The sequence below is a fragment of the Malus sylvestris genome, chromosome 2 (assembly GCF_916048215.2).
Source record: "Malus sylvestris chromosome 2, drMalSylv7.2, whole genome shotgun sequence".
In the NCBI taxonomy this organism is placed as follows: Eukaryota; Viridiplantae; Streptophyta; class Magnoliopsida; order Rosales; family Rosaceae; genus Malus; species Malus sylvestris.
In genome coordinates, this window is record NC_062261.1 from 18,597,444 (window position 1) to 18,611,874 (window position 14,431).

Here is a 14,431-nt window from a genome sequence, read left to right on the forward strand (position 1 = left end):
ATAGAAAAGAAGACAATTATGAGGTTGACAGATACCAATCTCTATAGAAAATAAGACAATTATGAGGTTGATAGATACCGTCTGCACAAAATTGTATGGTCGCCAGGAGATGCGTTAAGAACTAGGGGACTTTCTTGGATGCTAACCGTTAGATCGTTGTTTACAAATATAAAAATTAAGATTTCTGGTCAAAACACTCGGAGTACTTAAAAGATTTTTTTGTAGAATTGTATTCGGTCATTTTTTTCATTGAATTATGTCTTAATGATTTTGATTTGTTTATGTCTTTGCAAAGATGATCAAATGGGAGGTGGATTGTCTATGTACTAAAAGATATACATCTCGAATCATTGAAATACATTAAAAAGTGGATTCCACAAAACTTGGCTCAAAAGCATGCGTTAAAAAGGTATGTGACGGGTCTTACCCAATAACTATAACATAAGTAGTTGACAAGGACATGATTGATAATTTAATAAATTAATTGAGAATTATTATTGGTATTTTAAAAAGGTAATAAATGTTATCTAATTATAATTGTGCAAATTTTAGATAGATTTAGATTTTACATTATCCATTGGTTTAGGGAAATTTTATTTGAACTCATCTAACTTCTTTCTACACCCAACTTAAATTATAAATGTGAATTGTCTATTTTATCTTAATGCATAATTACCATCAAATAAAAGATGAAATTAAGAATAAAACTAAAATTTATCAATAAACTCAAACTCAATAATTAAGTTCTACCATCACACAATCTTTATCCTACATTCATTTTGACTAAATTCCTAAAAGCTGCCATAAAACCCTACGATCACCTAATAATCAAATTTGGTTGCTTTTCGTTTCCTCTCTAGCTTCATGTTAACTAGATCAGTAAGAGCAATAATTACAAGCAATATCACCACCAGAAACAAAAGAGTCAGAAAGCTTTCAACAAATTGATGCTGCTGATCAATTCATCTATTAGAAACTCGACCAAAAGACGAAGCGATTTTTGCATGCTTACTCTTGTAATCACTCCATGTGCCATGTGCAAACAATCGAAGCACATCGAGGTAGACATAATTTTCAGTTCCTTCAAGCTGCACATATTCCACAGTAAAAAAACAAATGCATATGAAACAAGACCCAGTAACAATCAACAATTTTATTTTGTCTTTGGCTGCAACAAAATTCTGATTATACATCCTTTGCTCAAACCCAGAAACTACACCACCAAAATATACACAGAAAAATGAAACTTCCACAATAAATAAATAAAAACATGGGAACCTGAAGAACATTAGGGATAGCAATAATTTTCGAAAAGGCAAAAAGGGCAGGTGGGAGGTGACTTATGCGACGAGGGGGTCGAGGGCGGAGCCATCGAGTGATGAGGCTTGCTTCACGAAGTGATCAATGACCTCATCTTGCTTTTGCTTTCTAAAATTTCTCTTACTTTATTGATTCTTTTTCTGTATGATTGTTCTTATTTGGAGGGCAATTTAATCCTCTCTTGTTGGTTTACTATAAACAAAAGCACTGTATAGGGAGGACCACAACAATCTCCAAGCATTCTACAATTTCTCCACTATCTCTATTGCTGTCACGCCCTCTCTCCCTCAGATAAAATAGGTCACAACACGTTATCAACGCGCTCCTAAGCTGTGCTACAAACCAATTCACCAATATCATCAACGAATTTAGGTTCTTCTAAAACACTGTCTTAATAGTTGATATTTTTCAACCATAATTGCATCAACCTTTACATAATGCATGAACCCAACTTTACGCTTTCCGAATAATTGTATTTGCATTATATTTAAAATATTTTTATATTTTATGAATTAGTGTTGTGAAAGGAAAAAAACAAAGTTTAGGGTTTTGAAAAAAATTCTGAGCAACCCGCAGCTGCCGCTGAGCCACTCAAGCAGCAACACCAGGCTAGTAGCCGGCGAAGCTTAGGCAAGCCAAGGAGCCATCTGGTCCACCGGAGAACCAGAATGATGTTGTTTTGGCATTGTCCCCTCCCCTCTCCTCCCCCCAAACCCAGATCTGCTCACCTGAATCTACGCTCACTGCCACACCAATTTTTTTGGAAAATCACGACCTGCAATCATGTTCTTGGACTGAACTCTTCAACAATGTTGTTCAAAATTTCAGAAGAATTTCGTCTAATCCCTACGGTTCTCTACATCCCCGACGTTGAAACTAACTTTCTATCGAAAACCTAGGGTTACAGTTAAACCAGTGGCTCGCCTCGATGTACCCACACCCAACACCGCTTGGGTGGTCTAGATCGAACCCTAGCCCCACTGGGATGTTTAATAGAACCCGAATGTCCTACTCCTTGGGTATGGATTGATACATTTTTGTCCCCATTCCACTAACCAAACTCTTGTCCTTTTTTTTTTTTTTGACAGGGACATGCCGAATTGGACAAACTTAACTTTATCGCTTTGGAAGTCTCTGAAAGAAATTACCTAAAGTGGGTCCAAGATTGGAAGCTCAAACTCACCGCTAAAAACCTTAAAGCTACCATAAAAGCTGAGACGGATGTTCCAGTTGGTGAAGCTGACAAAGCCACCACCTTGACTTCATACGAAGGCATATGCATGACGTATTGCAAACCGAATACCTCGATGAGAAGGATCTACGAAGATTTATGGATCACTTTTAAATTTTGTGAATTTGGATATTTAATCAAGTTGATGTTGAAATGTTACCTACTGAAGTTAACATGAATTTTACTTTTTTGAGTACATGGACTGCTGATATGGAAGGTATGGAATAAATATCTGGATTATCCTCTAAATCAGGATTAGTTTTGTCAAAGATATGCATATAGTCATTGTCAATTGTTGAATTTAAACTTACAACTATATCGATCAGTGATTAATGCTTAATATTTTCAAATTTTAAATTTATCATAGATATTTCTACGAACAATGACATTACTAGTACTGTTGCTGCTTATTTTATCTGACAAATGGAAGAGGGCCAGCGGCAAAGGTAGAGAGAGAGATGAGAGATGTGTTTGTAGAATTGTAGGGGAATTGTGTATTGAGGATGTTGCTATCCCCCCTACGTAGTGCCTTTATTTATAGTCGTAAAAGGAGAGAAGAAATCATTCATCCCTAAGGAAAACAAGTCCAAATAAGAAAGAATAACTAGAATCAAATATAATCTAGGATTTACACAATCATACTTAAACTAAGAAAGTTCACAACACTCCCTCTTGAGTGTGTAAATAGTCAAGGTAGATCAAGCATCATGCAGAAGTTAAGGAAGTCGACTCGTCGACACTAATTCTAAGGAACAACACTTATTCTCAATAAGGTAGGAACTTGCATAAAGTAGTAAGTCTCACTAAAAAACCCTAAGGCTATGGCAAAAACCCGAGTAGGGACAAAATCCATAGTCTAAGGAAAAATGAGTGAGAAATGCAAAGTCAAAAGAAACGTCTACAGGACATCGTCAGGGATATGATAAACCCAAGGTGGGTGCCTCAATAAAACCTAGTTAGGTAGCAAAAACCCAATGGGAAAAATGCTACTAATTGTAGGGAAAAAGAAGTACATTAAGATCAAGCAAGTATGCTTCCAGATATTCCCCCTGAGTTTGACACAATTCCAAAGAGAAATAGCAATGTTACAACTCAGAAAGTTTATGTTTATCAATTCCTTGAACATACTTCTGAAATGTCGCCTTCAATAGTGAAAAGGTCGGCCAGATTGTCTTGTGAATAGATTTGCGTGACTTCAATCTTTTAATACTCTTGTTGTTGATGTGAAAAGAAGAACTTCGGCGCAATGTGCTTGGTGTTGTCTTTTTTATGTAACCCTTCTTGAGCTGTTTGATGCATGTTGCTTTGTCTTCAAAGATCGTCGTATGGAAATCTATGGTGGGGTAGAGATCGCAGAAGCTTCGAATATGGCCCATAACTGCTCTCAACCAAAAGCATTCCCAAGTTACTTCATGTAAGGCGAGAATTTCAGCATGGTTAGACGAAGTGGCAACTAAAGTCTATTTAGTTGCCTCCAAGAGATTGTGATGCCTCAAACGGTAAAGACATAACCTGTTTGAAAACACACCTTGTGTGGATCAGATAAGTATCCTGCATGGGCATAACCAACAAGGCGAGAATCAACTCAAGAGGCAGAGGATACGACATCACTCGAGGATCCATAGGGATAGAACAAGCCCAAATCTCTAGTACCCGTAAGGTAACAGAAGATGTCTTTCACACCAGTCCAGTGTCTGCGTGTTGGTGCATTACTGTATCTTACCAAAAGATTAACATCAAATGAGATGTCAGGTCTGGTGCATTGAGCTAAATATAATAAAGTTCCTATCGCACTTAGATAAGGAACTTCAGGCTCCAAAATATCTTCATCATCCTCATTTGAACGAAAATGATCTCATTTTGCATCTAGCGATTAAACAACCATACGAGTACTCGAAGGCTTCATTTTATCCTCGTTAAAGCGGCGCAACACCTTTTGGTGTAGTTCGTTTGATGTACTAGGATTCCATTTGAACGGTGCTCTATCTTGATATCTTTCATCTCAAATTCCGACTTCAGGTGCGTGGCAGTTATGACGAGCTCTTCAAGAGTTCCGATAAGGTTCATGTCATCGACATATAATGCAACTATCACAAAACCAAAATGTGACTTCTTAATGAACACATAAGGGCACAATTCGTTGTTTACATATCCTTGACTAGTCAAATACTCACTAAGATGGTTACACCACATTCTTTCGGATTGTTTCAAATCATAAAGTGAACGCCTCAGCCGAATTGAGAGCGTGTTCCGGGGCTTGGAAATATTTGATCTAGTCAATGTAAGTCCTTCGAAAACTTTCATATAGATTTCCGTATCAAGATCCTTATAGAGATATGCAGTTACTACGTCCATCAACTGCCAAACTAATAAGGTAGCGAAAAGTAATCACATCCATAACAAGTGAATAAATTTTGTCATAGTCAATCCCAGGGCGCTGTGAGAAGTGTTGTGCAACAAGATGAGCTTTGCAACACATAATTTTGTTCTTCTCAATACGCTTCCGAACAAAAACTGACTTATAGCCAACAAGCTTCACATGTGGAGGAGTAAGAGCTGCAGGTCCAAACATCTTATGTTTCGAAAGCGAATCGAGTTCGACTTGGATTGCTTGTTTCCAGTTTGACCAATCAGTTCTACGTCGACATTCATCAACGGAACAATGTTCAATGTCATTGCTCAACATGATATCAGTAGCTACTGCATATGTTAAAGCATTGTCGACAATCATCTCATTTCTACACCACACATCATCTAAGCTAGCATGATAGACCAAAATCTCATGATTCTCGAAAGGAGGATTCGTCTATTTAAAGACGCTTCCGTAATCTAGAATTTCCTCATGAGTTGGATAAAATGAGTAGGCGACAATTGGATTCATGGTAGGCTCTTCAGAAGCCTATGTTGTGGGTTTCCTCTTTCGAGGGTGTGAATCCTTTGAAGTAAGAGGTCTGCCACACTTTTGTGTAAGGGCAGATGATTAGCTAGCCATTAATGTATGTGGATCACCAAGATTGATGTCCCGGGCCTCCAGGAATGAAGTCCTTCGTACATTTGGTACATCCATCTTTGCAGGCACATTCGCAGTTAGAATATGTGATATTGTCACTCGCACTAGATCTGTGAGAGCATCTAGCATGCTCTGAAGATCTAATATACGATGCACTTCAGTTTTAGACTGAGTAGTGTGGGGATCTAAATGAGACAAAGTGGGAGTCATCCATGATAATTTGCGTCGTTCTTCAGGAACGTTGACGTTCTTATCTCCCCCTAATGACGGGAAGACTGTCTCATAGAAGTGACAATCCGTGAAACAAGCGGTAAATAAATCGCCTGTCAAAGGTTCTAAGTAACGAATAATCAAAGGAGAATCGTATCCAACATAGATTCTCATCATTCGCTAAAGTCCCATTTTTGTACGTAAGGCCGGCAAAATCGGCACATAGACCGCACAACCAACAGCGCGTAGATGCGATATGTCAGGTTCGTATCCTATAACCAACTGAATGATGTTATATGGTTGGGTCGCAATAGGCCTTAAGCGAACCAACATGGCTGCGTGCAATATTGTATGGCCTTAAGCAACGATCGGAAGCTTGGTACGTATAACCAACGATTGAGCACTTATTTGTAAGCTCTTAATGAATGCCTTTGCCAGGTCATTCTGAGTGTGAACATGGGATACTGGATGTTCAACTTCAACCCCAACCGACATGCAATAGTCATCAAAAGTTTTAGATGTGAATTCTCCAACATTATCCAATCGAATAGATTTGATCGGATAATCAGGGTGGTGAGCCCTGAGCTTGATAATCTTTGCCAACAGTTTGGAGAATGCAGCATTCCTTGCAGACAACAAGCACACGTATGACCAACGTATAGAAGCGTCAACCAAAACCATAAAATATCTAAATGGTCCACATGGTGGGTGAATAGGTCCACAAATGTCCCCCTGAATCCGTTGTAGAAAAATGGGAGGATTCGAACGAATCTTGTCATAAGAAGGCTTAGTAATAAGCTTTCCCATAGAACATGTTTGACATGCGATTCCTTGAATTGAACCTAAACTTCGGGTTAGTGGATGCCCGTGTGATGATTTGAGGATACGACGTTTTGTTATTCATCCAGGATGTCCCAAACGATCATGCCAAAGTGTAATTTCATGCGTGATCCCAAAGGTAGGGTTAGCCACATAGTGGCATTCTATAGGGCGTATGGTCGTATTGTTGGAAATGTGCCCTAAAGCCAATCATATGATGATACTTTACGGACATTTCACATGTTAAACTAATCTAGTTTAATATAAAAGGCAAAGATTATTGTTTAAAGTCACCTCATATAAATGTTATATGCTTAAACGATAAGTCGAAGGAATATGTAATTGGGAGAATGTGATCTAAAGAAGTTAGATTCATGAGACCATTCTCTTTTGTATACACACCTTAAATGTTCCTTATCATAGGATTGCCAATTGGGCATTGACAGTCCGTTAAGATCAGTATGTGCTATGTCTTCTCTTATGGAGAGTGAATGGTCTCGAGTCATTGGTGTGACTGACATCAAGACAAGCATGTAGGTGCTCAATGGAGAATGAGTCCAGTGAACACGATCAACAAGGAGTTCTCATACTCATGTCACATGAGAACTCATGGTTGGGATAATGCAAAGTAGTCTTTTGACTTGAGGCATCATAGTTGTCTTGTGGTTAGGTCCCTAATCTTTGAACTATATCAAAGTCACTCCGTCAGAGGGTGTCCACAACATAGTTGGGGTCAAGCCACTTAGCAATGGAGGCAAGTGAATGCGCAACAAGGGATCTTTAACCTTCAAATCGTTTGAGGGAGAATACTTTATCATATAATTAAGAATCTCTAGCCGAAGTATGAATGAGATTTGGGAAGTCATTCTAAATCACGTTTAAGGTAATCATATAAGTAAGAGAATCACATTGGATAGTAGACATGAATAAACTATCAAACCAAAAAATGTGGTCAAGAGTGTTGTATTAGAGAAAGACCGTATTGTATTGTAATCCTAAACTGAATAGGTTCTCCACCTCTTCTGATTAGCTTGGGTAGCCATGACATACTGCTACGTGTCACTTATGGTTTGTGGAAGCCCTAAAGGTGTATAATCACTAAAGGGAGAATTGAAAATAAGTTTCAATTCATAATTAAATGGTTTAATTATTTATGGCTAGGATTAATTAATATGTTAATTAATCAAACGAATATGTTCATTATAGACCTCGAGTTAGTTTTGGGCCGCAATGCTTAATAGGATTTGAATGTCAAGCCCATTAACTCAAGTTGTATGACAACTTGAAAACACAAAGGGCTTGAAAGCCCAATGAACCTTTAAGGCCGGGCACATTAGAGGATGAAGGGTTTTGGTTCTTTTGTCACTTAATTGAAGAGACTATATAAAGAACTTTATAGCATTTCATCATTAAGGTTTCTTTTGGAGAAAAGATGAGAACACAAAAGATCTCTTTTCTCTCTAAGAGGCCGGCCACCCTAGAGGAACATAGCTAGCAATCTTCCTTGCTCTAGGTCACTCATCTCTTCATCAATTCTCTCCTTGGTGTTGAGACTTAGAGGTTCTCTATTTTGGAAACTTGGAGAATCCATTCATCCATCCTCCTCCACGAAATCCATAGAGGTAAGAAGAAAGGAATGAAGGCCCTCTCTCTTGGGTGATTATCCTTTGCTTATGTAAAGTGGAATCAACAAAGGTATAAATTTCTCAAATCACTTGTTCTTGAGTTGAGTCTTGGTTCACCATAATTACTAGGCGTTGAATTTTATGGGTAAAGTTTTGTTTTTGAGTGCATACAAGAATGATTCCACCTTTTAATTGTTAATTGCATGCATAGATGTTGCTCAAATGAACTAGTTTTCACAAATATTTCCTTCACGTATTATACAAACCACACGGGATACGCTCCATCTTCTTTAGAATACACTTTTGGCCATATTCATAGGATTATGCACAAAAATTCAACTCTGTTTTCTACATGGGTTTCAGTGTGGTAATTGTTATCTCTAATGTCCTTAAAGTTCAACAAAGTTCTTCCAGAACGTGGAGAATAAAGAGCATCATCAATGGTCAAGATTGTACCATTGGACAACATTATGCGTGCCTTACTGTATCCTTCAATCAGGTTGGATGAGCCTGAGACGGTTGTCAGAGGTACATTCTTAAGTATGAAGTTAGTGAAATAGGTGAGTTCATGCAAAACGGTGTGCATGGTTGCACTATCTGCCAGACAACTAACTTCCCCACTACTCATACCTAGAATGAAAAATTAATTTGAATCGGTCACATGCATAAAAGTTCTAGAAAACAAATATCCATTCAAGATAATTTTAAGTATTCAAGGACGTAAATTAATTAAAACTTAATATCCAAAAAACAAATCACCAACAAATGATCCAAACATAAAGGAACATTGTTCAAAATTGAATAAAAAACAAGAGGGTGGTTTCGACCACTACTGTGGAATTCGGCCCCATGGTCTTATTTCTACTAAAAAATAAGTCTATGTCTAAGATTCTAATCTTCCATAGGTCTGATAGCCTCTTGAAAGTCAGAAACCTTCATCTTTGTACTCTTCGGATCGTTCACTTGCACAAAGTTTGATTCAAACTTCTTACGAAGAGAATGATATTCAGCTACAACCTTTTGGGGAGCTCGGCAAACACGGGACCAATGGTCATTTGAACCACAGCGATAACACATATCTGCATCCATGGTTTCAGGTGCTTTGCTCGTATTCTTAAAGTTTGGGGCCTTAGGAGCGAAGTTTGGGCCCTTCTGGGCTTTGTTTCCTCCCTTGGATGGGCCTTGACTCTATTGACCTTGTTGGGATGGCTTTTGGCCGCCCCTACCAAGCCTCTTTGGTGTTTTGGGTGTTGGTTTATGCTATAGTGTGTTTCAGGTATAGCAGTCGCCCTAGTAGGTCGAGCTTGATGATTATTCATCAACAGCTGGTTCTGTTTTTTAGAGAGAAGTAAAACAAAGAACAAATCCGAGAACTTAGTGAACTTTTGAGCTCTATATTGTTGCTACAAGACAATATTAGTAGCAGAGAAGGTCGAATAAGTCTTTTCCAGGAGATCTTCTTCGGTCAAAGTTTCATTACAAAACTTGAGAAGTGATCAGATTCAACAAACTTCAGAATTATATTCATTCATAAACTTAAAGACTTGGAAACACAAATGTTACCAGTCATATCTTGCTTCAGGTAAAAAGATGTCTTTTTGGTGATTAAAACGATCAACCAAAGCGACCCATACTGCTCGTGGATCATCCTCAGCGAGATATTCAGTTTGCAAGGCGTCGTTGATATATCTTCAGATGACGATCATAGCGGTGGCTTTCTCAGCTTCATCAACAGGGTTGTCCGTCTCATCTTCAATGCGGGATGTAAATTCTTTGCAATGAGGTGGAGCTTCACATCTTTGACCCACTTGAGATAGTTCATTCCAAAGACCTCCAAATCGGTAAAGTCAAGTTTGTTCAAATTTGACATGTTCCTATCACAAAATAAAGGACAAGGTGTGATTAGTGCAATGGAGAAAAAAAAATCAATCCATTCACGTAGGAGTAGAATATTCATGTTCTAATAGACATGTATTGGTTAATATTCGCATGAAAAAACTTCAAGTTTTCATGGGTGATGTTTTTAAGTGAAAAACTTCAGGTTTTCAAACAAGGCATGTTTATAGAAACTTCATGTTTCGAAATAATTATGAACTTAGGTTCATATGTTCCTGCAGATAAACACAAATATATACACAAAAATATGCAACAAGAAAATATGCAAATAAAACTTCAGGTCTAAAATTATAATTGAATTAATTATTTGAACTTCGGGCCAAATTAAAAGTGTGGGTGAAAATATAAAACCCATTGGGCCTAAAAATAATTAGGCAATTAAACTCGGGGCCCAAAATAAGGCCTAAGCCCACGGTTGGGTTAAATAAATGGGTGTCGTGCATCTTAGGCCCAAAGCTGGGTGAGTTTGGTCTCAGGTGGGCTACAGGCCTAAGGGGAGAGAGGGAAAAAGGGACGGGCTAAAGTATCAGACTGCTTCAGGCGAGTCCAATAATTTTTTTTTTTTCGCGGGCCGATCAAACGGTTTTGGGCCAATACAGGTGAGCCAAAAAAAAGGAAAAAAGGGAGAGGAGGCCAAGTAACAAAGCCCAAATAGAGCTCGGGTTAGGTCCAAAGACTCCCCAACCACAGTTGGGTGTGTTCGCAGGGGAAATAGGTCGGCGCCGCCGCTTCAGGCAGTCGTGCTTTGGGATAGTGATGCTCGGAGTGAATCTGTGGAGTCAAGGGAGACCACAAATATGAACGGAGATTTGAAAAATCTCGATGTTCTACCAAAACCCTAGAAATACAAATAAGAAAATTGGAAAATTTCTGACGAGATTCAAGAGAATCTAAGTCAATTTGTGTCAGGGACAAACTGCAGGTCATCAAAACACGATGATCCATGGGTGAGGATTAGCTGCAGGCCAACCTGTAACGATGAAGGTGCCATGGAAGGTGTCGATGCTTATGGGTTTCAAACCTGGAGCCCTCAACTCCAGGTTGGGGACTCGTGGCTCGACTCGGCCACCCAAGCTACAGGCTTAACTCCAGGTTGGGGACTCGTGGCTCGACTCGGCCACCCAAGCTACAGGCTTGGTTCAATGGCTCGAGGTCATGGGTTCGAATAACCCAGGCCATGTTTCCGATTTCTCTCTCTTTTTTTCCCCTTTTTTTTTCAATTCAATTCAATTTTATGCATATTGAATTCAATAATATAATGCATGTACATATATATGATGCAATTCATGGCAAATATCAAATTCACATAATTCAACAATTATGAGTATAATGCATACACAATTTATGTAGAATTTAAAATTCGAAAAACGTAAAGTTTGGTCATGTATTATGGTGAATGTTCATGCTATTAGGGCTGCAAAAATATCGAGATAAAAACCATTGTTTTGAAAGAACCTAATTGTGTGATGATATGGATGAATTGGTTTGATGCAGAAAAATCTTCAACGTCAAATTCTTAAGCGCATCGGTAGGATCGTGCTGATAACGTGTTGTAGCCTATTTTATCTGACAAGGGGAAGGGGGTTGGTGGCAAGGGTAGAGAGAGATGAGAGATATGTTTGTAGAATCGTAGGGGAATTATGTATTGATGATGTTGTTATCCCCTCTACGTAATGCCTTTATTTATAATAGTAAAAGGAGAGAAGAAATCATTCATCCCCAAGAAATAAAAGTCCATATAGGAAAGAATAACTAGAATCAAATCTAATCTAAGATTTACACAATCACACTTAAACTAGGAAAGTTTGTAGCAAGTACTTATATGTTATAAAATGAGTAAATTAATGCCGCTTAGTACTACGGTCTGGTGGTATTCCTCTTCACTTGTAAGTGAGAGATCTTAGGTTTGATTCTCGCCAAAGGCGATTTTGAACCACATTATTGCTAGCTCATTGTGAGGCTAGGCCTACCCCTCCCCCTTAGTGTAGATGATGATATCGTTTGTTCAAAAACAAAACCAAAAAAAACAAATGTTAGCATGTAATTTGCTTGAAACGAGAGCATGGGAGTTCGTCTTTGTATAGTAAAATCTCTCTAAAGTAATACTTTATAATGAAATAACCCCCTTAAAGTCTTAAAAAGTTATCATCCCAACTTGGGATCAATTTTGTATTGAAATAAACTTCATATTGTATAAGTTATAATTTTTCTTGGTCTCATCTAAGTAAAACGCCTCCACATAATTACAATTGTCAATGAGTACAAAATATGGAAGAAAAAAAAAATACTTGGCACCCAGGGAATCCTATTTAAGAATAAAGCATTCATTAAGGATAAATAAGTCAATAAATAATAGTTCAATTATGTATTGAAATAAACTCCAAATTGTAAAAAGTTATCACTTTTCTTGGTCTGGTCTTATAGAAACATGCCCACATATAGTTATAATTAACAATGAGTACAAAATATGCAAGAAATTAAATATTTGGCGCTCAAGGAATCCTACTTAGGAAATGCAACATTCTTTAAAGATAAATAAGTCAATAACTAATATTTTTTTAATTATTTCTCTATTATGTAATAACATCTCTAAAATTATAAAATTGGTTTGATCCCAACTGTTTTAGTTTGGTGGAGTTTTACTGTATTGAAAACCCTAGGAGGTGTCTGGCTCTAGCGAGTAGCATAAGAAGTTGTCAAGTTGTTTGGGTGATGTTCGACCATTTATTTATGATCATTAGGAAGATAAACGATTTAGAAATTGGAATGGTGGTCGGCGGATGCAATGTTTGCTTTATATGTCCAAGGAATTGTTAGGGGACATTTGGCATTCTGTTTGAATACAACTATTTCAACTCAAAGTTAGAGTTCACATTAATACTTACTTAATTAAAAATTATCAGCAAAATTTATTAACAAAATATAATTTAAATAGAAGGACTCGTAACATTATCTTTTATTTTAATTTAATCATTGGATATGCTTTGACGCGGCTGAAACTCCTTACCAGCAAAATTAACATCAACCAAAATGGCGTTTTCTAATAAGCCACGTCAGCTTCTTAGCCTTCTCTCTCACATCGCCGACTTTGAAACGACAATATTATCACCGTCGTATGCATCGCACGACTCGATAAAATCCCTAAGAATGTCGTACAGAGCTTGGGCCTTGCTAGGGTCGAGGAGCTCCACGCCATGAAAACCCCCCTCGTCAAACTTGGCCACCACGTGCGCCCCACGTGACTCAAGTAACGCCACAAACTCCTTCTGCCTATCCATCAGCGGGTCCCCCCCGTACCCTCTAACCAAACACCTCGGCAACCGTTCGATCCTCCCATCCCCACCTCCCGCCGTCGGATTACAATACTCGTGATCCCGATCAACACCCTTTGGCAAAGCCATGCCCCACATCAAGTCGTTGGCGACCAGCGGCAATATCCGGTCGTTGATCAACCTCGTCTCGGATTCAGTCCTATGGACCCCGCCGAAATAAGGCTGGTTTAGAATCAGCCCTCGGATCTTCATCGGCAAGAGATCATCACCCGAGACGCGTAAACCCGCGTGGTAGGCGATGTTAGCTCCAGCGCTGCTGCCCATTAGGAAGGACCTGGAGAAGTCAACGGCGTCTTTCAACCAGGGATCGCAGCCGTCGACGTCGGAGGCCTGGCGGTGGACCCAGGTGATGGTGTCGACGGCGTCATCGTAGGCTGAAGGAAGAGGATGTTCGGGAGCCAAGCGGTACTCGACGGAGACAATTAGGGCTTGGAGAGCCAGGGCCATGCGAGAGCAGGAGTCGTGGAATGGTTTGGAGGCGGCGGAGAAGAGGACGAAGCCGCCTCCGTGGAAGTAGATGATGAGAGGGAGGCGGGGGTTTGGGGGGAGAGGGTGGGGTTTGAAGAGCCTGAAGAAGGTTTTTGTTTCTGGGTTTAAGGGAATGTCCTTGGAGAGGACGAGTTGGGGAGAGTTGGAGTCTGACTCGGTGGCCGTGGCGGAAATGGACTCGGTGGGGGTGGGAGTTGGGGAGACGGTGGGGAAAGGGGTGAAGCGGGTGAGGGAGCCATCAGGGTTGGGGAGGATTTTGAGGAGTTTGTAGGGGTCAATGGAGGTTGGGGATGAAGAAGGTTGATACGCCATGGATGTTGTTGAAACTCGCAGATGAAGCGTTTGTGCAAATGCTTAGCTGAAAGAAGAGGGTTTATAAGTTTATATGTGGAAGACAATGAGTGACGAGTGACGAGGTAATAGTGGGAAAAATGGGTAGGTGTTTGGTGAAGAAAATTAAAGTGAAGACTTGGGGACTACCTGTTTTAGTTGCATGCTA

The 14,431-nt window shown here is 39.2% G+C and overlaps 1 protein-coding gene across 1 annotated transcript; it reads right to left on the reverse strand.

Moving 5' to 3' along the window:
• Nucleotides 1-12,960: 12,960 nt before the first annotated feature.
• Nucleotides 12,961-14,431, reverse strand: LOC126611437 (probable carboxylesterase 8). The gene has a single exon (XM_050279732.1). The coding sequence runs from the start codon at nt 14,242-14,244 to the stop codon at nt 13,186-13,188; it is 1,059 nt and encodes a 352-aa protein (XP_050135689.1). The 5' UTR covers nt 14,245-14,431; the 3' UTR covers nt 12,961-13,185.